At 48.2% G+C, this 27,438-nt stretch overlaps 1 protein-coding gene across 1 annotated transcript; it reads left to right on the top strand.

Moving 5' to 3' along the window:
* Positions 1 to 9,137: 9,137 nt before the first annotated feature.
* LOC136610944 (E3 ubiquitin/ISG15 ligase TRIM25-like) lies at positions 9,138 to 15,021 on the top strand. Its single transcript, XM_066590151.1, has one exon. It carries the CDS (start codon positions 9,138 to 9,140, stop codon positions 10,980 to 10,982), a length of 1,845 nt encoding a protein of 614 aa, XP_066446248.1. The 3' UTR covers positions 10,983 to 15,021.
* The last annotated feature ends 12,417 nt before the right edge of the window (positions 15,022 to 27,438 follow it).

The raw sequence follows: 27,438 nt of genomic DNA, 5'->3' as shown, positions 1-27,438 counted from the left end.
TAACAAGAGGCACACGGCCCCCGAGCTGTTGCATGGTCTGACTGAGTAGACCGACCTCTGGCTTTCACCGCTGAGCCTCCAACCGGGCATGGTCGTGTGTGACAACGGCCGTAACCTGGTGGCGGCTCTGCAGCTCGGCAGCCTCACACCAGTGCCATGCCTGGCCCACATCTTCAATCTGGTGGTTCAGCGGTTTCTGAAAAACTACCCGCACTTGTCAGACCTGCTCGGCAAGGTGCGCCGCGTCTGCACACATTTCCGCAAGTCCACCACTGACGCTGCCACCCTGCAACATCGGTTTAATCTGCCAGAGCACCGGCTGCTTTTCTGACGTGCCCACACGGTGGAACTCTACGCTCCACATGTTGTCCTGGCTGTATGAGCAGCGTAGAGCAATAGTGGAATACCAACTCCAACATGGGCGGCGTAGTGGGAGTCAGCCTCCCTAATTCTTTACCGAGGAGTGGGCCTGGATGGCAGATATCTGCCAGGTCCTTGGAAACTTTGAGGAGTCTACCCAGATGGTGAGCGGCGATGCGGCAATCATTAGCGTCACCATTCCTCTGCTATGCCTGCTGAGAAGTTCGCTGCAAAGCATTAAGGCTGACGCTTTGCGGTCGGAACAGGAGACGGGGAAGAGAGTATGTCGCTTGATAGTCAGAGCACCCTCATGTCTATATCTCAGCGCGTTTTGGAGGAGGGGGAGGAGGGGGAAGAGACAGCTGGGCCCACTGCAGAGGGTACCGATGCTGCTTGCTTCCCATCTGTTCAGCGTGTATGGCCTGTGGACAAGGAGGAAGAGGAGGATCCTGAAAGTGATCTTCCTAGTGAGGACAGCTATGTCTGCGTACTGGCACCCTGGCACACATGGCTGACTTCATGTTAGGCTGCCTTTCTCGTGACCCTCACGTTAGACGCATTCTGGCCACTACCGATTACTGGGTGTACACCCTTCTCGACCTCCGTTATAAGGAGAACCTTTCCACTGTCATTCCCGAAGAGGAAAGGGGTTCGAGAGTGATGCAATGCCACAGGGCCCTGGTGGACAAACTGATGGTAAACTTCCCATCTGACAGCGCTAGCGGCAGAAGGTGCAGTTCCGAGTGCCAAGTAGCAGGGGAGGCACAGAGATCAGGCAGCATGTTCAGCGCAGGCAAGGGAACACTCTCCAAGGCCTTTGCCAGCTTTATGGCTCCCCAGCAAGACTGCGTCACCCCTCCCCAGTCAAGGCTGAGTCAGAGGGAGCACTGTAAAAAGATGGTGAGGGAGTACGTAGCCGATCGTACCACCGTCCTCTGTGATGCCTCTGCTCTATACAACTATTGGGTGTCAAAGCTGGACACGTGGCACGAACTTGCGCTGTATGCCCAGGAGGTGCTGGCTTGCCCTGCCGCTAGCGTCTTTTCAGAGAAGGTGTTTAGTGCAGCTGGGGAAATCATCACAGATAAGCGTACCCGCCTGTCAACTGCCATGCCGACATGATTACACTCATCAAGATGAACAAAGCCTGGATTTCCCCAGACTTCTCTTCTCCACCAGCGTAGAGCAGCGGAACCTAAAGATTCTTTTTGCTGCAACCGCAGATAAAAGCACTCTTCTCTATCACCGGGAAAACGGGGCATTTCTCTTTGTCAATCTGTCTCTGACATTAGTCCTCCTCCTGCTACTCCTTCTCCAGAAACAACATGTCATCGCGCTGAATGGCCAATTTTTCTGCGGCTCAAAAGCCTCATCTACATCTAACAATGTTTTTACAATTTTGCTAAGTTTCGAAAGTATTGATACTTTAACATGAACCAATTTTTTCAACAGGGCTGCCTCCAGGCTCTGTTACTAATTAAGCAACAGTGAGCTGTATCTTTCAAAAAATGTTTATGGGTTTCACCTGCCCTCTCGGTTGATAAATTTTTCAGAGGTACACTTGTACTCTTGGTACACTAATTTTTGGGGCCCACGCCTATACTCTTATCCAACTAATTTTTCCGGCCTTCGCCTACGCTCATGGTACCCCAATGTTTCAGATGTAGGTCTATACTATTACTAGAGAAATTTTACTGGGGTCTGCCTGCCTATACTTCTGCTACAAGAAAGTTACAGGGGTCTGCCTACACTGCTGCCACTTGAATGTTACAGGGCTCTGCCTATACGTCTGCCACGTAAATGTTACAGGGGTCTTCCTATACTGCTGCCACAAGGATGTTACTGGGGTCTGCCTATACTGCTGCCCCGTTAATTTTCCAGGGGTTTGCCTATACTGCTGCCACAAGGATGTTACTGGGGTCTGCCAATACTGCTGATGCATTAATGTTACAGGGGTTTGCCTATACTTCTGCTACAGAAATGTTACTGGGATCTGTCTATAGTGTTACTACAGAAATGTTACAGGGGTCTGCGTATACTTCTGCTACAAAAATGTTACTGGGGTCTGCCTATACTGCTGCCACGTACATTTTACAGGGGTCTGCCTATACTTCTACTACAGAAATAGTGCTGGGGTCTGCCTATACTGCTGCTACAGAACTGATACTGGGGTCTGCCTATACTGCTGCTACAAAAATGTTACTGGGGTCTGTCTATACTTCAACAACAGAAATGGTGGAGGGGTCTGCCCATACTGCTGCTACATAACTGTTACTGGGGTCTGCCTATACTTTTGCCACATTAATGTTAAAGGGGTCTGCCTAAACTACTGCCACTTAAATGTTACAGGAGTCTGCCTATACTTCTGCTACAAGAATGTTACTGGGGTCTGCCTATACTTCTGCCACGTAAATGTTACACGGGGGTTCTGCGTATACCTCTGCTACAAAAATGGTACTGGGGTCTGCCTATGCTTCTGCTACAGAAATGTTACAGGGGTCTGCTTATACTGCTGCTACAGAAATGTTACAGGAGTCTGCCTATACTGCTGCTACATAACTGTTACTGGGGTCTGCCTATACTTCTGCCACATAAATGTTACTTGGGGGTCTGCGTATACTTCTGCTACTAAAATGCTAATGGGGTCTGCCTATACTTCTGCCACGTAAATGTTACAGGGGTCTGCCTATACGTCTGCTACAGAAATGTTACTGGGGTCTGTCTATACTGTTACTACAGAAATGCTGCTGGGGTCTCCCTAGACTTCTGCAACATAACTATTACTGGGTTCAGCTTATACCTTTGCTACAGGAATATTACAGGGGTCTGTGTATACTATGGGTGCACTAAGTCTTCCCATCGTGGTGTTCTACCTATCTGGCCCCCAAAAAAACCACGACTGACTAGGGCATGGATTGTGGGCCGCAGCCAACATGTATTTCCTCTCACGTAACCTCTGCTTTCCAGGGCACTGCAATGGGATTTCTTTATGTACCGTCTGTGTGTTCCTGCTAGCCACCCATGCTGTGGGTGCACACAGATTTGCCATAGCGGAGTTGTACCTGTCTGTCCCCAAAACACTGACAGACTTGGGTAGGGTGCAGAGTGCAGATGGTTTACGCCTTGCATTGTCGATTGAGGTATCCGACACCCAAACAGAATGAGTAGTGTGTGGACACATGGAGTCCCCATTGCTATGTCACTCGCGGCACCTTGGGCCACACAAGGTGTTTGCTGGGACAGAGGCTGACCCAGGGCCCGCTCACATACTTCCCACACCGAGTATTGCTGCATTGTGGAGATGTGTAGAAGTGCTGGGCTGGCACCTGAGTCCCCTTTATGCCCACGTTTGCAGCTCCCGACGGAGGTGGCACAGGATTGGAATGAAGATTGAACGTCAATCTATTATCAATTCTTAACAGCATTGTGTGCTATCGCCCCTCCCCTTTTAAAGAGGGTCGCTGCCTGGCCCTGCCAACCCTCTGCAGTGTGTGCCTCCGGTTCCTCCTCATGGCAGACGCACTTATAAATAGACATGAGGGTGGTGTGGCTATGAGGCCAGCGTGTGGCATGAGGGCAGCTGAAGGTTGCGCAGGGACACTTTGGTGTGCGCTGTGGACACTGGGTCGTGCAGGGGGGTTGGGCAGCATGTAACCCAGGAGAAGAGGCAGCGGTGTGTCCCGAAGGCAGTGATTGTGCTTGGTTGGAGGTAGTGTGGTGCTTAGCTAAGGTGTGCCTTGCTAATGAGGGTTTGTCCGAAGTAAAAATTGTTAGGGGGGTGGCCCAGTCTTGCCACTATTGTGGCTTAATAGTGAGACCAGGGAGCCTGAGATGCAGCCCAACATGTAGCCCCTCGCCTGCCCTATCCGTTTCTGTGTCGTTTCCATCACTTTCGTAGGTTTTGCAGATTTTCACCAATTAAAACCTTAGCGAGCATCGGCGATATACAAAAATGCTCGAGTCGCCCATTGACTTCAATGGGATTCGTTACTCGAAACGAACTCTCGAGCATCACGGAAAGTTCGACTCGAGCAACGAGCACCCGAGCATTTTGGTGCTCGCTCATCTCTTCTAGGGATTACTCACCCCTCAATTTGGCTGTCATCAGATTGTTTGATACTCTTGTGAAGGCAGGTTTGCTTGAATTTAGAGGCAGAAGCCGGACTAGAGGGGTCAAGGATAGAGTTATCAGAGAGAAAGCGTGTGAAGTACGAGATGAAGAGCAGGTTGGAAATGGGTTGGTAGTTGGCAGTGTCAAGGGTCTCCCTTTATATGATGGAGTGTTTGAATGAGGAGGGGAAAATACCTGAGGACAGGGAGAGGTTGAAGATGGTGGTGAGGGAATGACAGCTGGGGAAAGGGACTAAAGGAGGGGAGAGGGTCGCTAGCCCAGTTGGTGGGTCAAGCAGCGAAGAGTAGAGTCTTCTTCCTCTGTCGTTATTTCTAGTATAGATAGTGGGTGTCAGGGCTTGAACCCACAACCTCTTACTTTCTAGTCAAGAGCTCTCTCCGCTAATCAGCTCCACTGCTACCTCATCCTCTGTAATGCCACATGAGACCACCTGCTAACGACTCGGCTTCCACTTGACTACGATTCCTGCCTCATCCTCTGTACTGCAACTGAGACCACCTGCCAACGACCCGGCTTACACTTACATAGTAACAAGTATGTAAGGCCGAATGAAGACATTGTCCATCTAGTCCAGCCTGTCTATCCTCCTGTGTTGATCCAGAGGAAAGCAAAAAACCCCAAGGCCAGAAGCCAATTAGCCCTTTTGGGGGAAAAATTCCTTCCTGACTCCCTAATGGCAATCAGACTGATCCCTGGATCAACCCCTAATAGTTCCTACCTGCCTGTATACCCGGATTAACAATTAGCCTAAGATTTATATCCTGTAATATCTTTCCGCTCCAGAAAGACATCAAGTCCCTTTTAAACTCCTCTATGGATTTTGCCATCACCACGTCCTCAGGCAGAGAGTTCCACAGTCTCACTGCTCTTACAGTAAAGAACCCCCTTCAGTGTTGGTGATGAAACCTGCTTTCTTCTAGACGTACCGGATGCCCTCTTGTTTCCGTCGCAGTCCTGGGTATAAACAGACCATGGGGGAGATCCTTGTGTTGTCCCCTCATGGATTTATACACAGTTATTTGGTCGCCCCTTAGCTGTCTTTTTTCCGGGGTGAATAATCCCAGTTTTGGTGCCTCTCTGAGTATTCCAGTCCCTTCATTCCATGTATTAGTTTAGTTGCCCTTCTTTGAACCCCCTCCAGCACTGTGACATCCTTCCTGAACACCGGTGACCAGAACTGTACGCAGTATTCCATGTGAGGCCTGACAAGTGCCTTATATAGTGGGAGGATGATGTTCTCGTCCTTCGCCCCTATACCTCTTTTACTGCACCCAAGACTTTATTTGCTTTTGCAGCAGCTGACTGGCATTGGTTACTCCAGTTCAGTCTACAGCCCACTAGTACGCCAGGTCTTTTCTCTAGCAGTACCCCATTTAGTGTATATTGGTGACATCCGTTTCTCCTGCCCATGTGCATAGTCTTACATTTATCAACATTGATCTTCATTTGCCATTTTTCTGCCCAAGCCCCCGGCTTATCTCGGTCCGTTTGTAGCCGCACATTGTCCTCCGTTGCATTGGTTATATTGTATAATTTTGTGTCATCTGCAAATATTGATATTTTGCTGTGCAGTCCCTCTATCAGGTCGTTGATAGATATGTTGAACAGAATGGGGCCTAATACTGAGCCCTGTGGCCCCTAACTAGTGACGGGGGCCCAATCAGAGTATGAACCATTTATTACCACTCTCTGCTTTCTATCATTGAGCCAATTTTTTACCCACTTACACACGTTTTCGCCCAGTCCGAGCTTCTCATTTTATATATTAACCTATTATGCGGCACGGTGTCAAATGCTTTAGAGAAGTCCAGATATACGAGATCAATAGACTCTCCCAGGTCCAGCCTAGAACTTACTTCATCGTAGAAGCTGATCAGATTGGTCTGACATGATCGACCTCTCATGAACCCGTGCTGGTGAGGAGTTATTCCCTTGTTCTCCTTGAGGTACTCTTTGATGGCATCTCTCAGAAACCCCTCAAATATTTTTCCCGTTACTGAAGTGAGACTTACTGGCCTGTAGTTTCCAGGCTCACTTTTGGTTCCCTTTTTGTAAATTGGAACCACGTTGGCAATGCGCCAATCCAATGGTACAACCCCGGTCTTGATATTATCCACAAATATTAGATATAGCGGCCTAGCTATCACATCACTTAGTTCCCTAAGTACCCTTGGGTATATTCCATCTGGGCCTGGCGATTTATCGATTTTAATCTACTTTAACCGGTTCCACACTTCCTCTTGCATTAGGTATGAAATATTTTGTGAGGGGTTCATTTTATTCCCCTGCATCTCGTGTGGCATTTCCTTTTCGTTTGTGAATACGCTTGAAAAGAAACTATTTAATAGATTTGCCTTCCCTCCATCATCTTCAATGATTTCCCCTGCATTATTCGTTAAAGGGCCAGCGCTCTCCCTGCAAATCCTTTTGCTGTTAATATAGTTGAAGAATAGTTTTGGGTTGTTTTTGCTCTCTTTGGCGATCAGTCTCTCTGCCTCCTCCTTAGCAATTTTGATCTTTCCTTTACATATTTAGTTTTTTCCCTGTATTTTAGCGCTTCTTCGCTGCCTTCTTGCTTTAGTAGTTTGAACGCTTTCTTTTTTTTCGTTTATTGCCCCCCTTACCGTCTTGTCAAGCCACATTGGTTTCCTTTTACTTGAAGTTCCTTTATTTTTAAAGGGAATGAACTGCTCACATGAGGTGATTAGGATCCTTTTGAAATTTTCCTATTTGTCCTCTGTACTGATATTTTTGAGGATGTTGTCCCAATTAGTGTTTAGTTTGTTTGTCGCTCCTTGATGAGGCTTCTTATTGAATGGCAGCTGGAAGTTCATTATATTGTGGTCACTGTTTCCCAAGTGCCCCTCAACTTCTACCCCCTTTATTCGGTCCCCTTTATTGACTACGATTCCTGCCTCATCCTCTGTACTGCAACTGAGACCACCTGCTAACGACTCGGCTTCCACTTGACTACTCTCCAGTCCGGCTTGGCTACTACACCTGGGCTCCAATCCAGTGCTGGTAACACTTTACAGTGGGAGTGAGATGGATGCAGTGCTGAAGAGACCGGGATCGCTGCTATCCATATAATATTCGGAGATTTCTTTGCGGATGTTTTCGATTTTTGGTTTTTTCGCTTTAAAGTGGGCTATTAGCTCTCCAGCACTGAGATCCATCACGGGTGCCTGTTCTCTGCAGCTGAGCAGGGAGTTGAAGGTATTGAAGAGTTTTTTGGGGTTGTGGGATAGTGAGGAAACAAAGGAGGTGAAATAAACTGGTGATGGGTGAGGTTGTAGGGTTGGACCATAAATTTACAGTGGGTGAAGTCTGTGGACTGTTTGGATTTGCGCCACAGACGTTCACCACACCTAGAGAATCACCAGATAAGGCACGTTTGGGGCATGAGCCAAGGTTGTCATGGTCTGCAGTAGACTGCTCGGGTCACAGGGGGCATGAGAGGAGAGAGATGGGGGACAGGGAAGACTGTAGGGTCTTGGCAAGCTGTTGGTTGTGAACGGTCTGGAAGCTCCTAGAGGTGAGATAGGAGGGAGGGTCTTGGGAGATGCTAGGGTGCCTAATGGAGAAGGAAAGGAGATTGTGGTCAGAGTGGGGGACGTTAGTGAAGTGGGAGGCAGCTCAGAGACAGAGGAAAACTGAGACAAAAACTGAGAGCCAGGATGAGATCTCATTTCCACTCAATTAGAGATGAAAAGACTGAATTACCTGTGGCAAAACATTTTTGTGGTCATTGACACAGCATAGAGCAGATGAGAGTTATCATACTGAAGGGCAACTTCAAGTCACAGCATCACAGAAGGATTTGGGAGTATAAATTTATGGCCATTCTTGATGACCTCAAGAATGGAGTAAACCTCGGAGTGGAGTTCTTGCATCACTGGAGAATATAAAAGGTCTGAAGGAGGCAAGAGGCTGTGTCCTTAAGGAAAGCACCCCAGGGGATGCGTGGAGACACCTGGGACGGCATTGTCTCTCCCCAAAGAGAGCACCCAGAAGGGATGCAACTCCCAATCATTGTTTTATAGACTTTGTAAAAACACACACATTAATTTGAAGGAATTCTGTCATCCAATAGGGATTGTTCTATTTTCCCTGTTTTCAGGTCTAAAGTAAAGATTCACAGGCCTTGTCACGGGACTAATTATTTTCTGTTATGGTCATTCCTCCCTGCTATTTATCCCAACATGCCTGTGCCCTCTCACCCTCTGTCTCTGATATTTCTGAAAACTAAGTTCTCCATGTTTCTGCCCTCTCATGTGATCATGTGTATTTATTAAATACATCTGTATATTTGTTCCATTATAATCCTGAGGAAGGACCGTGCGCAGGTCCCAAAGCTCCCTATAACATCATGTACTTTTGTTGGCCATTAAAAGGTCTCATATCTACAAGATGACTTGGTTTCTCTTACTGAGAACAATCACATTTTGCTCTATTGGCGACACCGGACCAAACTTTTTTTTTTTCCATTTTACTCCATTCACTGTAACTGTAGACTGAAATCTAGACCTCTGTTCTCCTCTAGCTGATTATGGGGTTAATAAATATCTCAGCCTTCCTTGTACAATGTCACATGTGCTAGAACACGCCCTATAAAGTAAACTTTCAGTTTACGCTCTCTGAAGTCATGGCGTCTGCTGATGTGGGAGACGAGCTGCTCTGCTCCATCTGTCTGAGCATTTTTACAGACCCTGTAACCCTGAGATGTGGACACAACTTCTGCCGGGTCTGTATGGATGAGTTCCTGAAGACACAAGATAGGGCTGGAGTTTATTCCTGTCCCGAATGTAGAGCAGTGTTCCAGGAGCGGCCAGCGCTGCAGAGGAACGTAACTCTACATAATGTAGCAGAACGTATCCTGTCTACTCAGCCGAATCAGGAGGAGATCATCGGGATCCGCTGCACTTACTGCATTCACTCTCCTGTACCGGCTGTTAAATCCTGTCTGCTGTGTGAGGCTTCGCTGTGTGATAACCACCTGAGAGTTCACAGCAAGGCAGCAGAACACGTCCTCACTGAGCCCAGCGCCAACCTGGAGGACAGGAAATGTTCTGTCCACAAGAAGATCCTGGAATATTACTGCACCGAGGACGCCGCTTGTATCTGTGTTTATTGCTCAGCAGGAGACCATCGGGGCCATCGGGTGGAGATGCTGGATGAGGCCTCTGAGAGGAAGAAGGAGAAACTGAAGAATGTTCTCCAGAAACTGACCACAAAGAGAGAGAAGACTGAGGAAAGAGTCCGGAATCTGGAGGAGCGATGGAGAAAAGATCAAGAAAAGGCATCTGGGGAAGTAGAGAGAGTCACTGCCCTGTTTATAGGCATCAGGAGACATCTGGACCACCTGGAGAAGAGGGTCCTGAGGGAGATCTCCAGGCAGGAAGAGCTGATGTCACTGTCACTGTCTGATGTCATCCAGAAGCTGGAAGTAAAGAAGGACGAGCTGTCCAGGAAGATGAGGCACATGGAGGAGCTGTGTAACATGACTGATCCATGGACTGTCTTACAGGAGCCAGACATCGGGGACTTGTATGATCCTGAGGAGGAGGGAGGTGAGGAGGCCGTAGGGGGACATGATGGAGGTGATGGGGACACAAGGGGTCCTGATGGAGGTGAGGAGGCCATAAGTGGACCTGATGAAGGTGATGAGGCCACTGGAGGACATGAGATACCTGATTTAGGTGCCGATTTAATTTCACAGATGTTACATGCAGGTATCTCTGATATAATGACATATCTACAGACCATCTTACCCACAAAACCAAAAATGCTGAGGCCACAACCCCACAGCGTCCGATCTCCACCCCATCACACACAAGGTTTACCTTCCTCAGGTACAGAATATGGGGGTGATGGTGTAACTGTCAGGACTGAGGGTGTTGGAGGGAAAGTAATGGCTACAGGAGGTGCAGGGATCTATGTGGAGGGTCCTGCAGATATATTACTGGATGTAAACACAGCTGGTTATAATCTCCGTATATCAGACGACCTGAAAACTGCAATCTGGGAATCAGAAAAGCAGAATCATCCAGAAAGTGCAGAGAGATTCGAGTATAATCAGGTGATGAGCAGGGGGGGATTTTCCTCAGGAAGACATTACTGGGATGTGAAGGTCAGCAGATCAGGGGATTGGAGGGTGGGGATGTGTTATCCCAGTATTGACAGAAGGGGGCGCCAGTCATACATTGGATATAATAACAAGTCCTGGAGTTTATGTAGAGGACTTTGGTGTCATGAAAACAATCAGTATTCAGTGATACATGACAGTAAAGTGATTCAGTTACGTCACCAGATCTCCGATGATAGATTCAGGATCTATGTGGATTATGAGGCCGGGCAGTTGTCCTTTTATGGGCTGTGTGACCCTATCAAACACTTACACACCTTCACAGCCACCTTCACCGAGCCGCTTCACGTCGCATTCCGTGTATGGGCAGGTTGGATAACGATATCAAAGGGGAGGAGTGACTGAGAGAAATAGAAACATGTGATTGTAGGAGCATTGGGCCTGGGCTGTATCTGGGAGGGGGCGGAGGGTGGGACAAGCGGGGCATGTGCCCCAAGCGCAGCTAGCACTGGGTGAAGGAGGAGTCACAGGCCAAACACTATCTTGGCTAATTCACTCAATAATGTCAACTTCACAAGTCCGTGTCCGTGTGCTTTCTGCAAGGCAGACTCCAAAAACCCCAGTACAATCAATAAGACGATGGCTCACCCCTAATGAATGCGGAATCCACACCTCTACATCTAAATAGCAGTCGCAGCTTGGCTCTCAGGAACACTCAAATATCATTTTCATCCACCAAATTCATTAAATAAGAGACATGATATAATTGCACACGGGAGTCACTGTGAAGCCGCGCAGCAAACCAACTGCAAGGTCAGCAATATACTGAAAACAAAGGTCCGGCACCGCGGTGAAATATACTATATTGTATAACATGACAAATGCATTATAGCCACATCAACAGTCCGCCCATATAATAACCCACAGCCTGAATCAGACCCGGCATGGAGAGAGTCTTCACCCTCGCTGCAGCGCAACGTACTTGCCCATGCGTGAGGTTGGCGGAGGTCCACTTGAGCACCAGTCTGCACATATTACCGTACCTGCTTTCGCACACAGAGCCAGTTCACACGTGCGACAAACCCTTTCCGTGAATTGAAAGGCTATTTAACCTAATGAAACCCAGATGTGTTTTTTTTTCGCCTGCGTCTTGCGCAGTGTTTCATGCCTCCTCTTGCGTATTTGCGCATCTCCCATAGGCTTTTATGGGAGCCTTTAATGTACAAAACACAGAACGATTGAGCAGGTCCTACTTTTTTCTGTGCACGTGAAATGTGCGCACAAAACACGCCGATGGGAACAAACCAACTGAAATCAATCGGTTCTATTCCCTGTGTTTAGCATCCATACATTTTCTCGTGGTGTGCAGCAGCCTCACCGCTGATCGCTCACACACATACGGCCGTGTGCAGCAGCCCCTACGCTGAACGCTCACACACATACGGCCGTGTGCAGCAGCCCCACCGCTGATCGCTCACACACATACGGCCGTGTGCAGCAGCCCCACCGCTGAACGCTCACACACATACGGCCGTGTGCAGCAGCCCCACCGCTGAACGCTCACACACATACGGCCGTGTGCAGCAGCCCCTACGCTGAACGCTCACACACATACGGCCGTGTGCAGCAGCCCCTACGCTGAACGCTCACACACATACGGCCGTGTGCAGCAGCCCCACCGCTGATCGCTCACACACATACGGCCGTGTGCAGCAGCCCCACCGCTGATCACTCACACACATACGGCTTTGTGCAGCAGCCCCTACGCTGATCGCTCACACACATACGGCCGTGTGCAGCAGACCCACCCCTGATCACTCACACACATACGGCCGTGTGCAGCAGACCCACCCCTGATCACTCACACACATACGGCCGTGTGCAGCAGACCCACCCCTGATCGCTCACACACATACGGCCGTGTGCAGCAGCCCCACCGCTGATCGCTCACACACATACGGCCGTGTGCAGCAGCCCCACCGCTGATCGCTCAGCGCCATAATAACATTGTCATATGAGATATCACTGCTATAGCTTTAGGTGGTCTATTAATGCCGTTGTCACTTTATAGCCGCATCGTTTTATCATTGTAGTTGGTACACTTGCTGCTCGCTGGTGAAATGGATATTTAAGGGGTCTTGAAAGCCACAATTTCGTGTGCCGTCTGTCAATCATGGCGGCCCCCACAATCAAAGAGCAGAACATCAAGGGCGGACCTGAAGCGATCTACCAGCCGTAGACGGGCGAGCCGCCCCCACGTATCCTCCACCGGCTGTGACTACTAAACCCTTATCAACAATTGTCCAACAAAACACGGCAAAGAAGTAGGGAAAAAACATGGCTGCAAGAAGCCGAGACCACTAGTGAAGTGGGGGAGGGGTATAAAGCCTATAGGAACAACCACTACCGTAAGGGGCGTCAAGACAGACCACTGCTAAGGGGGTGGGGCAGGGGGAAGTGGAGGGGATACCAAAAGTACCTCATAACTCAACAGCGCCACCCTGTGGAGCAGGAATGATGACCCTCTGCTTAGTATATTTGCTGAATCCGCAGATATTAACCTATTATTACACAGAAACAAGAGGAAAAAAGGGGGATGGGGAGAGACAGAAAATAAGCAGAGGGCTTAGGCCTAATGGTCACGGACGGATTTCTGCCACATTTCCCGCGGCTATTAGGTTCTATTGACCCTAATAGCTTTCTGCCTGCCAATGCTCACATAGCAGCATTTCTGCTGCGTGAAAAAAATTGCGCCATGTTCTATTTCTATTACTACATAGTATTATGGAGGCCGCAGAAATGCGCGATCACTCGCAGGCACTAGCGATTTTAAACGCAGTACTCCCACGGCGTAAATCCACGGGCATATCCCACAACGTTTGTGGGCATGAGCCCTTATAACCAGAAAGTGCTTAGGCCTCATGTCCATGGGTGGGTGGGATTCTACCTGCGGGAGCCCACAGCGGGATTCTACCTACGGCAATGGACATTTTCTTACCTGTCCAGGTGTGGTGCGGGTCTTCTCTGTCTCGGCCTGATCCTCCTTCTTCTGCACGGCGGATGCGTGCCGGGCGCATGCGCAGTATTTTTTTTTAATCTCCTGCTATCCTACGGATCCGTGGCAGCGGCTCGGACGGCTTCTATTGACTTTAATGGAAGCCATCAGTGCCGGATCCACAGAAAAATGCAACCTGGATTTGTTTTCTGGATAGAAAGGTCCGCAAATCAAATCCGCGCGTTTTAACCGACCTGCGGATGCCCATGTATCCCTCAGGCAGCCTGATGTGCAGATCTTCCACGTGGGTGACCCACAAATCAGCTCCGCCGTGGACATGAGGCCTTGAAGAGAACGTCTCCACAACACCATAGGCCCTGGTGCCGTTAGGGGAGGTGACGGGGAGCGGGGCTGAATGCTTTATACTCCCCCACCCCCAGGATCCTGTGTGCGCTCTCCCATAGACTTGTATGACAGCACTGGATCACGGGCGAGTATGAGACAATCCCTGGCCCCTATCACCTCCTCTCAAGGAGCCTTCATATAGGACAGCGAATATGTGCCATCTTGCATAATAATCTACCCCAAAATCCACAGTTAGCAGGGATGGCAGACTCTGCTGAAAGCACACGGACCACGTATACAGGCGCATGAATAAGCCCTAAGCCGGGCAATACAGCAGCCGCCAGGCAGACTTATCACCGACCTGTAAGTACGCCAGCTTGGGAACTCTCAGTCGTATTGACATTTAGGCCACTCCCACTCATGCCACGAATTTGATTGCGGCACTTTGCTGCAATTTTACAGCTGCTTTCGGCCGCAGGCTCCGGCCTCCCACAGTGGCTTTTAGTTCACCCCGTCATTGTGATGGTGATGAGGTGCACTAAATATGCACAGTGCTCGAAAACCAAGCGCATGTCTGCGAGGCCCCATTGAAATCGCTGGGAGTGTTATTACGGGATTACCGCAATGTTCCAAGTATCACCGTAATAGCGGTAAAAAGCGGATGTGAGAGAGTGGCCTGAGGAAAGGCGATCCTGCAGCAGCCAGTCACAGCTATATGAGAGCCCACCATTCCTCACGCCCAGCGCTATAATGTGGCTTGTGTTGTTTCCTGCAGACCATATTAGTCCTTGTATCCACATTCACTTACAGCTATCAGTGTTATTAATGTAAGAGTAATCGGATCAGCAGCTCCACTCTTTAGAACCCTTTCAAGGGGAGGCTTACTCACTCTGCAGAGCTGGACCAGGGACTGAACTCCGCTCCCCAAAACGGCACAAAGTTTGATGAAAACCGACAGCAGCCGACCAATCTCCAATGCATAAAAACCTTGACCAATTGATTTCTCAATATGCAGGTAAACAAGACCACGCAACGCTTCGACCAGCTGCTATTAATGTATGCAGGCGTGACATTATGTATCCGGCAGCACTGCCCTTCTGTAATGACTCAATACTCTTCCCCTGCAATAAGGTGTAACTCGGGGTGCTGCCCCTGTGATTGGACCGCCACACACTGCTTTGTTCTAATTTGCACTATTAATAAAGTTAACACTGAGCTCCTCAGAGGACAATAGCGCCTCCACACACAGCTGTCTCTTGTTCTTTCTCCCATGATCATTGTTAGCTAATTTGGACCTCGCAAAAGTCGCAGCATATTTGGGATGTTTAAATAGTCAGACCATGGTCGCCGCGTCCTGAGGAAACCCTCCATACGGTCAGCCCTCAATGTTTCACTGATCATCATTTTGGAAATTCTACCATGGTTCCTCAAAAATAAGACAGTGTCTTATATTAATTTTTATTCAAAAAGGTTTAACTTTTTTACATGTATAGCTGCCTGGACACTATTTAAATTGACTTTTTTAATTAACTGTTAGCAGGGCTTAATTTTAGAGTAGGGCTTATATTTCAAGCATCCTCAAAAAGCCTGAAAAATCATTTTGCATCCTCAAAAATTCTGGAAAATCATGCTATGTCTTATTTTCAGAGTATGTCTTATTTTCAGGGAAACAGGGTAGCTATGATGGTGTTTAGATCACAGAGGGCTTCAACCATTGGGATGCTATATAAATCCTGGCCACCATACAGATAAATTAGGAATTTATTTTATACTCCTTAATCCGCTACATTTGGATTATTCCTAATTAAGCATGCTAGGGGTTCAATGGTTACATCGGGGAGAGGGGGCACCCCTGCCTCGTGCATCTCTGGATACGGATTGGTTTCAGGTCCGTGCATGGGCATTTCAGTGTAGCGGATGGAGAGGAGTGATGGGCTTGTACAGCCATAATGGAGGCTCCGTGTGTTCTCACTTTATCTAGGACTGCAAACAGATAGCTGCAGGAAAGGCTGTCCAAAGCCTTCCCTATACCCAATGTAGGAGCCATGGTAGGTGTCTTCTTCAGGTGTGCGATATGAGAGTGGTTGAGGACTTTCCTGACATTATCTGGGCCCTGTCTTGAGGGTCTGAATCCTACCTGGTCTTTGTGAATAAGATGTGGGAGTGGCAGGCTTAAACATTTGGCGAATACACCTGTCAGCATTCTGTAATCTAGGGTTAATAATGGTATTGAGTGAAGTGGGGTCCTTGTTTGGTTTCGGTATTACCGTCATATGGGCATCAAGGAATTCTCCGGGTGTGCCTCCCTGCTGGGATCTCATGGTGAAGGAGCGGAAGTGAGAGCAGTGATACATTTCTGTAGTGCCGGGCCATGAAGCTGTCGGGGCCAGGGCCTAGTTTGAAGTTATTTCTCAGTTCTTCTATTTCCTCCTCCGTTATTGAGTTGTTGATTATAGGAGGGCTTAGGTTGTAGAAGAGACAGGTGTGTTAATGAATCTCCCGGGGCTGACAGCTGGCCGTGGGGTTTGTCATTGGGTGCTGTAAAATTTGTGAAAAATTTGGGCAATTCTATATGGATCCGAATTACAAGCCCCAGTTCAGGTTCTAATGGAACGGACTAAGTTAATCCATTCTCTGGACTCGGAGTTGGGCCGCTAAGAGTTTAAGCCAAAAAAGAGATGTGGGCTCACCTCACCAGCAGTAACTTTCAATGTTGCAGGAAGATCTGGGATCCAACAGGAGCTCCATCCTCAAGTAGCCGACGGCAAACGGCCAGATTCCATATGAGCAGAAAATAGAGATGGAGGGGAGCTGCTACCGTTAAAAATTTCCTTCTTTATTGAATAAAATAAAGCATACAGCTCACAAGTGCACGCTGAACGCGTTTCGGCAAAAGCCTTTGTCAAAGGCTTGTGCCGAAACGCGTTCAGCGTGCACTTGTGAGCTGTATGCTTTATTTTATTCAATAAAGAAGGAAATTTTTAACGGTAGCAGCTCCCCTCCAACTCTATTTTCCGCTAAGAGTTTGCCTGGGTTGTTTGTGAGTTTGTAGCATAGTGATTGGGTCCATTGTAGGGCTTTTTCCGTGGCCGAGGTGTAAAGAAGATTTAATTGCAATTTTACATCTCTTATGTCTTTAGCTTGTGAGATACTTAGTCTCTGTTGATTGGCCACTTCTAGAAGAGACAGCCGCCTCTCCAGATCTATCAAGGCCTGCGACTTTCTTTTTTTTTTCTTTGCCGAAATGCAAGCAATTTGTCCCCCCATGAAGGCCTTATGAGCCAACCATACCCATGTAGGCCTTATGAGCCAACCATACCCATGTAGGCCTTATGAGCCAACCATACCCATGTAGGCCTTATGAGCCAACCATACCCATGAAGGCCTTATGTGCCAACCATACCCATGTAGGCCTTATGTGCCAACCATACCCATGTAGGCCTTATGAGCCAACCATACCCATGTAGGCCTTATGTGCCAACCATACCCATGTCGGCTGCAAGTCCGAATTAACATTTGTGATAGACATAGGGTTAGCTGCTGTGGAATGTCTGTAAAAATTGTTGGGTCCTTCAGGAGGGTTTGGTTTAATCTCCATCTCTTCGGTGGTCTCAAGCCTTTTTGAGTCAAGCAGTGAGAGAAGAGTAGATCGTGATCAGACCAGGCACATGGACTATGCGTAGCCTTTGTCAGTGTGGGAACAAGGTGTGTAGATATCAATGTCCAATCTATACAGGAGCAGGATCTGTGGGGCTGTGAATAGAGGGTATAACCGTTCTGCATGCTGTCAACCTCTCTCCAGGCGTTTGCCAATGCCAAGTTCTCCATTGTAGCATTCATGGTGGCTCTTCAGGAAGCACCACGTTTGTCAGGCCCAAGTGAAGAGCAATCCAGGGCAGGTAAGAGGATCATGGTAGAAGCTTCCATCAATGTATGTCAGAATTATGGGAGCTCCTTAGCTTGTTTGCAATATGAGAGAAGAGTTTAAATGGCTGATCAGCTGGGGCATGTGAAGTAATAATTGTGATATTTTGGTCCTAGAAGGAGCCATGTAAGAGTACGTACCTGCTATGCCGGTCTATTTCTGATTTGCTAATGGAAATAGGGAGGGAGTTGTGTAAGAGTATGGAGACACCCCGTGTTTCTGGGGGCCCACTGATGAGAAGACTCTAGAGTACTGAGAGTGGAGGCATCTTGTGGTATATTATATTCGGCTTCTCTAAGATATTGTAAAAGGGCTTTACCCATTTTAGTGGGGAATTGAATCCCTTTACGTTGTGGGAGATTAGAACTACTATTTTGGAGATAGAGAATTGGCTAAGACAATCTAAATATGAGTGGAAGGGATAAGGTCATGGTCATCTGTCTACAACCCGCAGAGACCCCAATACTTACCTGCGGATCCGGTGTCCTACGTCCCACATGACGTTTTGGCGTGATGCGCCGCAGCATCATGTGACACACCGGCCACGTCACATGACACGCCCACAGCATCACATTTTGCTGAGTTGATATTGTAATAGGAAATCTTCCCACAATATAATAATAGCTCAGAAGCCCCCCTGAGAGACTCTAGGGTAGAAGTCAGCATTAGTATCATGTCGTCGGCAAAGAGACTACGTTTGTGCTGCCTGGATGCTAGAGGCATGCCTCTGATATTGCCGTTCATGCAGATTGCTTCAGCCAGGGGTTCCATAGTTAAGATAAACAAAGTAGGGGATAGAGGGCACCCCTGTCTGGTCCCATTGGTAATATTGAATGGGTTAGATACATCCCCTATTTATTACAATTCTAGCAGTGGGGGAACCATATAGAGCTTGAATTGCACCTAGAATTGTTCCCTCAAATCCCATCCTTGAGTGTCGAGAAGGCGTATTCCCAGTGGATCCTGTCCAACATCTTCTCTGCATCCAAAGTCAGGAGTAGACAAGGTTGGAGAGGCCTCCACTCTTCCCACTACATCCAGCAGTCTCCTGGTAGCATCTGATTGTCTCCCTCTAACAAATCCCGTCTAATCACTGTGAAGAAGGTCAGGCATTATCTCTGGAAGTCGTAGGGCTAATATGTTACCCTAATATTTAGTATCATTGTTAAGAAGGGAAATTGGTCTGAAATGAGCTGGAGAAGAAGGAGGGTCTTTGCCAGGTTTGGGTATTGTAACTGTTTGCCTGAAGCAATTCCAGAGGGGGGAAACCCTCCAGTATAGCTTGGTGGAATGTGTTAGGCCTCATGTCCACGGGGAAAATCAGGCCCGCTACGGATTCTACATGGAGAATCTGCAGCGGGTCCCTCCTGCCCCGCGGACATGAGGGCTGAAAATAAGAATTTAAAAGTATTTACCTATCCGTAGCGGGCGGGGAAGGTCAGCTGTTCCTCACGGCCGGATCTCCTTTTCCGGCCGGCGGATGAATTCGTCATGTCGGCGACGTGCCGCGCGCATGCGCCGGGCACATCCGCCGAGCCGAAGCAAGAAAGATCCGGCCGTGAGGAAGAGAAGACCTTCCCCGCCCGCTCCGGATGGGTAAATACTTTTAAATTCCTATTTTAGGTCTCCCGCGGATCCGGACGGCTTCCATAGGCTTCAATAGAAGCCCGCGGGAGCCGTCCCCGCGGGAGACCCGCACAAAAATGGAGCATGGTCCAGATTTTTTCATGCTCCATTTTTTTTTAAATCCCTTTTATTGACCATCCGCAGGTATTTATCTTCCCGCGGGTGGTCAATGCATCCCTATGGGGTGCGGATCCGCATGCGGGAGATCCGCTGCGGATCTTAAATCATATTTTGCCCGTGGACATGAGGCCTTAAGCATTTGGGTTGCTAGTTGTAACTTGAGAGTTTTATCATATCCGTTGGTGAAGCCGTCTGGGCCTACAGCCTTGTCGTTCTTGGATTTATTGAGAATATGCAAAATTTCTTTTAAAGAAATAGGAGCATTTAGATCCTCCAACTGTTTTTATTTAATTTTGGGAGTTGGATGGAGGACAGAAAGTGGTCTGTGACAAGGAGGGCTCTTTGTTAAGGTTATACAGGGACTGATAGAAGTTTCTAAAGACTTCGGCTATTTCTGTTGGGTTCGAGATTTTATTGCCCAAAGTTGGATCCACTATAGAAGGAATCCTTTTCTTTGTTCTTTTTGTTTTACTCTGTTGGCCATTAGCTGAGTGAATTTAATATTATTGATATAGTAGGAGGGCTTGAGGCTTTTTAGATTTTTCTCATGTTTATCTATAAGGATATTACGTGCTCTAAGTCTCATATTCCTACATTTGTTACGCAGAGCGGTCAATGGTGCGTTTTGTAGATCTTTTTCTAACCCCCCTAGCTCCGTTAATATGTTTTTGAAGATCATATCTCTTTATTTTTTTGTAAATGGAGCCCTGTTGAATCATCACTCCTCTGATCACAGATTTGTGAGCATTCCACAGAATGGATCAACATGCTCCAGGGGAGTCATTGAACCTGAACTAGTCTTCAAGAGCTTCCCGAACAACCTTCTGGAATTTATGGTTTTTCATTAAGAATGTATTATTTCTCCAGTTTCCGAAAGATGGAACCTGGGGACCTAACTTCAATTTAAGTGTAATTGGGATGTGGTCTGACCATGAAGTCACACCGACCTTAGCTTCTTGGACTCTCTTTAAAATTGGGAAATCTGCCAAGAACATATCAATCCTAGAAAATGATTTATGGCGAAATGAATGGAAGGAGTACTCTCAGGAGTTAACATTTAGACATCTAAAAGTAGTCAAACAGGTTTGTTCTGTGGAGCCAGGGGGATAAGGTCGGGCCTCCTCTTCCACCAGAGGAGCTAGTGTCTAGAGTATTATCTGCTATGGAGGTTAAAGTCTGCACACAAGACCAGGTCGCCCTGTTGGGCCTTCTTTAGTCTCCTCATCACCCTGTCCAGGAATCTAATTTGCTTTTAATTTGAGCATAAATGTTGGATATGGCCAAGGGGAGACCCTCAATCCTGCAGACAAGAATCAGGAACCTTCCCCCAGAGTCCACGATTTCTTCGACAAGTTGAAATTCTAATGAGTGTCTTATAGCTATTAGGACACCAACCTTCTTCTTGGGGGCATTAGCTAAAAAGCTTTTGGAATGCTTGGGGTGAGAGAGTGGAGACCTTGTTCTGGCCGAAGTGAGTCTCCTGGACGCAAACAATGTCCACCTTAGAAGAGATAGCCTCTCCCCACAAAGCTGATCTCTTGTGAGGTGAGTTGAGGCCTTTAGCATTTAGCGATAGCAAATTTAACTCCATTTGGCTTTCCCGGGAAGGAGCCTATGAAGACCCATTTTAGTCTAAGCAATATGTCTTATTCGCAAATGGTTGTTCTGGTGATAGGTCATGGTGGACAAGAGGAGATTCTGGAAGGTGATGCTATTTTGGAGTGGAGAGGGTAGGGAAATATAGCTTTTGGTAAGAGAAAAGAAATCGGTTTTAGAACATTGAAAAACCAACTTGTAAAGAATTAAAGAAAGTGAGCCTTTACGGAGCTTAGGGGCAAATCCAAGCCCGCACATGAAAGGCCATAGTTGGGGGTGTTAACAGTTCAGCCTACCAACGGATGACACCCCTTTGTGTGTCTGAGGACCTCAGGGTAAATTGGCAATCTTTCAGTGCATTAGTCATTGCTGGTTCTTGGAGCCTGTTAGCGTGACCAGTCCTTGGTGACATGAGGAGGTGCAGACTCTAGAGTTATAATGTTGGAAGTACCTTCTTTGTTGATGAACAGTTTGGTGACACTATCCCCTCTCAAAAAAAGGGGCCTCTGGACTCTTGGCGCAAAAAAAATATATATTTATATATCAACTCCTTCAATGGACGGAACGTCTTACAGGACTTATGCATACGGGCATATTGTGACACAATCAGCCTCAGTCACAATAGTCTGTAATGAACAGGTGTACGAGCCAGAGGGGAGCCAAAAAAAATCATTACTTTTCCCAGAACCGGGATGAGAGCTAATAGTCCCTGACAGGGGTGTTCGCAGGAATACACTTGGTTACACAATGGGTTCCCCACCCAGAAATCTCATTAGAAACCCAGTTGACAATTGGGTTATGAATTTTAAACCAGGGTAATCCAAGGATTATATCAGAGGGCAGGCCCTCACATACATACAAGGATATAGCTTCCACATGGAACCGCCTGACCCTTAAACGCACATCCGCAGCAATGTGCCTCAGCATAACGGGGACGGGTCTACAGTGGGAAGTGACATTGGTTTAGGGAGAGTCTCTATCGTCAGATCAGCTTTTAGGGCAAACTGAGAATTATTCCCATTACTGTCCGACCCGCTATGCAGACAAACACCAGCAGATATGAGGTTATCATCTAATATTACCTCAGCCGAGACGTCTTGCCTGGACTTCGCCAACCAAGCAACTTGAGGATCCCGCTGAATCACTGGTCGCTTGTTCTGGGGTCTCACTGGACAACTGTGAATAAAGTGCTCATCATGCCCACAATAGAAGCACAAACCTCTCATTAGGCGAATATCCCTATGTGCTTTATTAGTAGAGACTGTCCCTATCTCCATAGGTTCATCCGCAACCTCTTCAGAGGATATGGACGATGAGGAAGGAGACTCAAACATAGTCTTCTGCTTTCTCTAACGCAGGCAGCAATCAAGCCTTATAGCCAAGGCCATGGCATCCTCCATCGTGCAAGGTGTAGTACTGAACCATTGCATTCATCACCCTGCATGACAGACCAAAACAGAACTGGCTTCTCAAAGCTGGATCATTCCACTGGGTCTCGTTTGCCCAGCGCTGAAACTCCGCACAGTAGTCCGGCAGGACGGTTGCCTTGTAGTATCATGCGGATTTTACTTTCAGCGAGGGCCAGACGATCCGGATCCTCATAGAGCAAGCCTAGAGCTGAGAAAAAACTGTCAACTGAAGACAGTAGATGAGGCAGGAGAAAGGGAAAATGCCCAGGCCTGAGGGTCTCCCGGGAGATAACTATGCCCAGGCCTGAGGGTCTCCCTGTAGCCGGGAGATAACTATGCACAGGCCTGAGGGCCTCCCTGTAACCGGGAGATAACTATGCCCAGGCCTGAGGGCCTCCCGGGAGATAACTATGCCCAGGCCTGAGAGTCTCCTGGGAGATAACTATGCCCAGGCCTGAGGGTCTCCTGGGAGATAACTATGCCCAGGCCTGAGGGTCTCCCTGTGACCAGAAGATAACTATGCCCAGGCCTGAGAGTCTCCCTGTAACCGGAAGATAACTATGCCCAGGCCTGAGGGTCTCCTGGGAGATAACTATGCCCAGGCCTGAGGGTCTCCTGGGAGATAACTATGCCCAGGCCTGAGGGTCTCCCTGTGACCAGAAGATAACTATGCCCAGGCCTGAGGGTCTCCCTGTGACCGGAAGATAACTATGCCCAGGCCTGAGGGCCTCCCGGGAGATAACTATGCCCAGGCCTGAGAGTCTCCTGGGAGATAACTATGCCCAGGCCTGAGGGTCTCCTGGGAGATAACTATGCCCAGGCCTGAGGGTCTCCTGGGAGATAACTATGCCCAGGCCTGAGGGTCTCCCTGTGACCAGAAGATAACTATGCCCAGGCCTGAGGGTCTCCCGGGAGATAACTATGCCCAGGCCTGAGAGTCTCCTGGGAGATAACTATGCCCAGGCCTGAGGGTCTCCTGGGAGATAACTATGCCCAGGCCTGAGGGTCTCCCTGTGACCGGAAGATAACTATGCCCAGGCCTGAGGGCCTCCCGGGAGATAACTATGCCCAGGCCTGAGAGTCTCCTGGGAGATAACTATGCCCAGGCCTGAGGGTCTCCTGGGAGATAACTATGCCCAGGCCTGAGGGTCTCCCTGTGACCGGAAGATAACTATGCCCAGGCCTGAGAGTCTCCTGGGAGATAACTATGCCCAGGCCTGAGGGTCTCCTGGGAGATAACTATGCCCAGGCCTGAGGGTCTCCCTGTGACCGGAAGATAACTATGCCCAGGCCTGAGGGCCTCCCGGGAGATAACTATGCCCAGGCCTGAGAGTCTCCTGGGAGATAACTATGCCCAGGCCTGAGGGTCTCCTGGGAGATAACTATGCCCAGGCCTGAGGGTCTCCCTGTGACCGTAAGATAACTATGCCCAGGCCTGAGGGTCTCCCGGGAGATAACTATGCCCAGGCCTGAGGGTCTCCCTGTAACCGGGAGATAACTATGCCCAGGCCTGAGGGTCTTCCGGGAGATAACTATGCCCAGGCCTGAGGGTCTTCCGGGAGATAACTATGCCCAGGCCTGAGGGTCTTCCGGGAGATAACTATGCCCAGGCCTGAGGGTCTCCCTGTAACTGGGAGATAACTATGCCCAGGCCTGAGGGTCTTCCGGGAGATAACTATGCCCAGGCCTGAGGGTCTCCCTGTAACTGGGAGATAACTATTCCCACACGCTGGGCCTCATCCCCTGAGGAAACTGGCCTTAAACGAAAATATAACTTGCAGGCTTCAGGAAAAGAAGGTCTGGTAGATCAAGCCTGGGTTCAGATTGTGCAGACAAATCAAAAGCTGCAGGCACGGACTTAATGGCGGACAGCAGCTGCATGATGTCCGTTATCTGCAGCATTAACGCCAGCACTTGCAGAACTAGGATCCTGTACAGACATGATACGAAACTGGCTGGTAAGTGCCTGAACCAGATCCACACTGCGTCTAGCACAGTTTATTACGCTACTAGTAGTGTGCACAGGTACGCACGGCGTGGGGCTCCCTGAATCTCACCCACACCAATGTCCCTTCCTGGAGGTAGCCCCAAAGAAAAAAATTATTAAAAATGACACAGTTGCATTTCCCCCACTCCTAAACATTTAGAGGTTTTTAAAGGTTTTCCAGTACATTAAATGGTACCATGAAAAAATACATCCTGCAACAAAGAAGCCCTAAAGTAGGTGTGTCACTAGAAAAATAGCAGTGGGGAGGAGACAGAGGACAAGGGGTTAATCTTGTCTTGTAGATTGGATACACATTCCTGTCATCTTGTACAATCCTAACATAAGGCGCAGTATTACAGAAAGCATGGAGGAGACCAACAAAAGCCGCATTGTGAACCGGCCTACATTAAGGTCATATGAGGGCACTCGCAGGGGGATTACTCAGAACCAAGGACTGCCTTCGCTGTTGGAGGGGTTTTCCTGCATTACACTTTTGATTGGACAGTAATAAAGGGAAGCCGGCTCTGTGCCCTCCTAGCAGATCCAGTACCCTGTAAGGGCACCAACGCCACTACTCAAGCACTTCTATACTTAGCTACCTACCGGTCTGACACGGGAGGTGGAGCGAGACAAGTTTCCAGATACGATGGAGCCAACAGAGTAAATATTACTGATATGGGACTCAACAAACAGCCTTCACTCTACTGTTACCTAAAGGGGTATTCCAGAGAGAATACTGTCCTCAGGGTAGGTCATCAATAGTTGATCGGCTGGGGTTTGTTGCTCGGGACTCTGGCCCATCAACTGATTGTGCGCCCTTTGACAGCGCCCCAAATACACAGGGGCCGTAGTGGAAGTCTCTGCTCCAACCTCTGAAGTGGATGGTGCTTGTAACTGCAGGCATGGCTCAAATTGATTTCAATGAGAACCGCACTTGCAGTTCCAAGCTCCAGCTACTTCACAGACGGCCGCTCTGAGCTCCGTACATTTGCGGCGCTGTCAGCGGGCGCACAACCAGTTGGTCGGCCAGGGTGGATGGAGGGTGTTGGGGCGGAGGAAGAAAGTGTTAAGGCTTGTAGTGAGGATAGTCGTGGAGGTTGGCGTGAAGATGAGGGTATTAATGTGCAGGGTATGAGTGAGCATGGAGTTTATCTGCCTCCTGCCCTGTTGAGCTGCGTCATGTGACTGCATTGACACTTGACCCCGGACACCCATGGGTGCCACCAGATTTATAGGTCAAGCCACAAGACTACAGCTGGGAGTGGCTTGTTAGATTACACGAGTCCAGCGGCTGACCCCATCCTTGTACAGCTAATGAACGGGATGGAGGGGTTTATTGCCCAGCAACACTAGAGGAGACAGAAGTGGGAAAATGCATATAGTAACAAATGAGCCAAAAAGATAGAAAACTGCTATTTAACCCCTTAAGGACACAACCATTTTTGCGGATTTTCATTTCCCTTTTTCAAAAGCCATAACTTTTTTACTTTTCTGTCGCTGCGGCCGTATGAGGGCTTGTTTTTTGTGCGGCGAACTGTACTTTTTCATGGTGCTGTTTTTGGGTCCGTTGACTACATTGTAAAACTTTCATTAATCTTTTTACGATCGCAGGGAGAGAAAACGCATCAATTCTGCCATAGATTGTGGGGTTTTTTCATAGCGTTAGTCATGCAGCATAAATGACACAACCCATTTTTTCTGCGGTCGGTACGGTTACAATAATACCAAAATTCTTATATTTTTTTTTTCGGTTTTTCCCTTTTTCTGCGATAAAACCCTTTTTGGGACATCTTTTTTTTTTTCCAAGTCGCTGCATTTAAAGTCCTGTAACTTTTTTATTTTTCCATGGACGGAGCTCTGTGAGGGCGTGTGTTTTGCGAGACGAGATGTAGTATTTATTGGTACCATTTTGGGGAACATACGGCTTTTTGGATCACTTTTATTGCATTTTTTGGGAGGCAAAATGCTAAAGATTTGTTTTTTGGCGGTTTCTTTATGCTTTTTGCCGTGCAGAATAAAAAGCATGTTCCCCTTATTGTACGCGGCGTTACGGACGTGTTGACACCAAATATGGGGGATTTTCATTTTTTGTTTTTTACCTTTTTTATGCTAATCTAAGAAAGAGCACCTAAAAGGTTTTTTTTTTACATTTTTCTTTTTTGTACATTTTTTTGTCTTTTTTTACACCATCTGTGTCCCTCTGAGGGACTTACACTGCTGCACTGATGATCGCTGTGATAAGGCATGGCAGGACTTCTGTCCTGGCATGCCTTATCACTTAAACAGCGATCACAGGCTCTGCCAATACAGAACGCTGGTATCTGGCGTCCTGTTGCCATGGCAACCAGCCGGGCTCTCTGCGATTATATTGCGAGAGCCCGGCAACTTCACAGAAGGCTCTACATAGATCACAGCAGGGAAGGGGTTAACAGCGGGGGGTGCATCTCTGATGGACCCCGCTGTAGCAGTGGGAGGCCGGCTATGACTGACATCCGGCTCCCGCTGCGGGATAGCGTGAGATCTGTCATGATCTCGCACTATCCCTATGACGAAAGGGTACGTCATTTTGCGGGAAATACCCGGCTCCCATGACATACCCTTACGTCATGGGGAGGGAAGTTGTCTTTGTAAGAAAGCAGCCATGTTTTTCTAACCCCAGACAACCCCTTTAAGATGGACATTCACTTTAAAGGAGTTTTAGGTATCTGGGAAAAAATTGGCAACTTTTTTTGTTCCAGAAATAGCGCCACTCATGTCTCTGTGGCTGTGTTTGGTATTGCATCCTGGCTCAGTTCCTGCGACGACCAGATACCATAGAAGAATGGCAGAGCAGATGGGGTTTTTTTGTGCCATAAGCC

This window comes from Eleutherodactylus coqui, chromosome 2 (assembly GCF_035609145.1).
Source record: "Eleutherodactylus coqui strain aEleCoq1 chromosome 2, aEleCoq1.hap1, whole genome shotgun sequence".
NCBI lineage: Eukaryota > Metazoa > Chordata > Amphibia > Anura > Eleutherodactylidae > Eleutherodactylus > Eleutherodactylus coqui.
Note: the sequence above shows the minus strand (reverse complement) of the source record. Positions and strands in the feature narration are given on the sequence as shown.

Excerpts from the sequence above, each read along its gene's own strand:
- LOC136610944 (XM_066590151.1), top strand. The coding sequence starts at position 9,138 with ATGGCGTCTGCTGATGTGGGAGACGAGCTGCTCTGCTCCATCTGTCTG.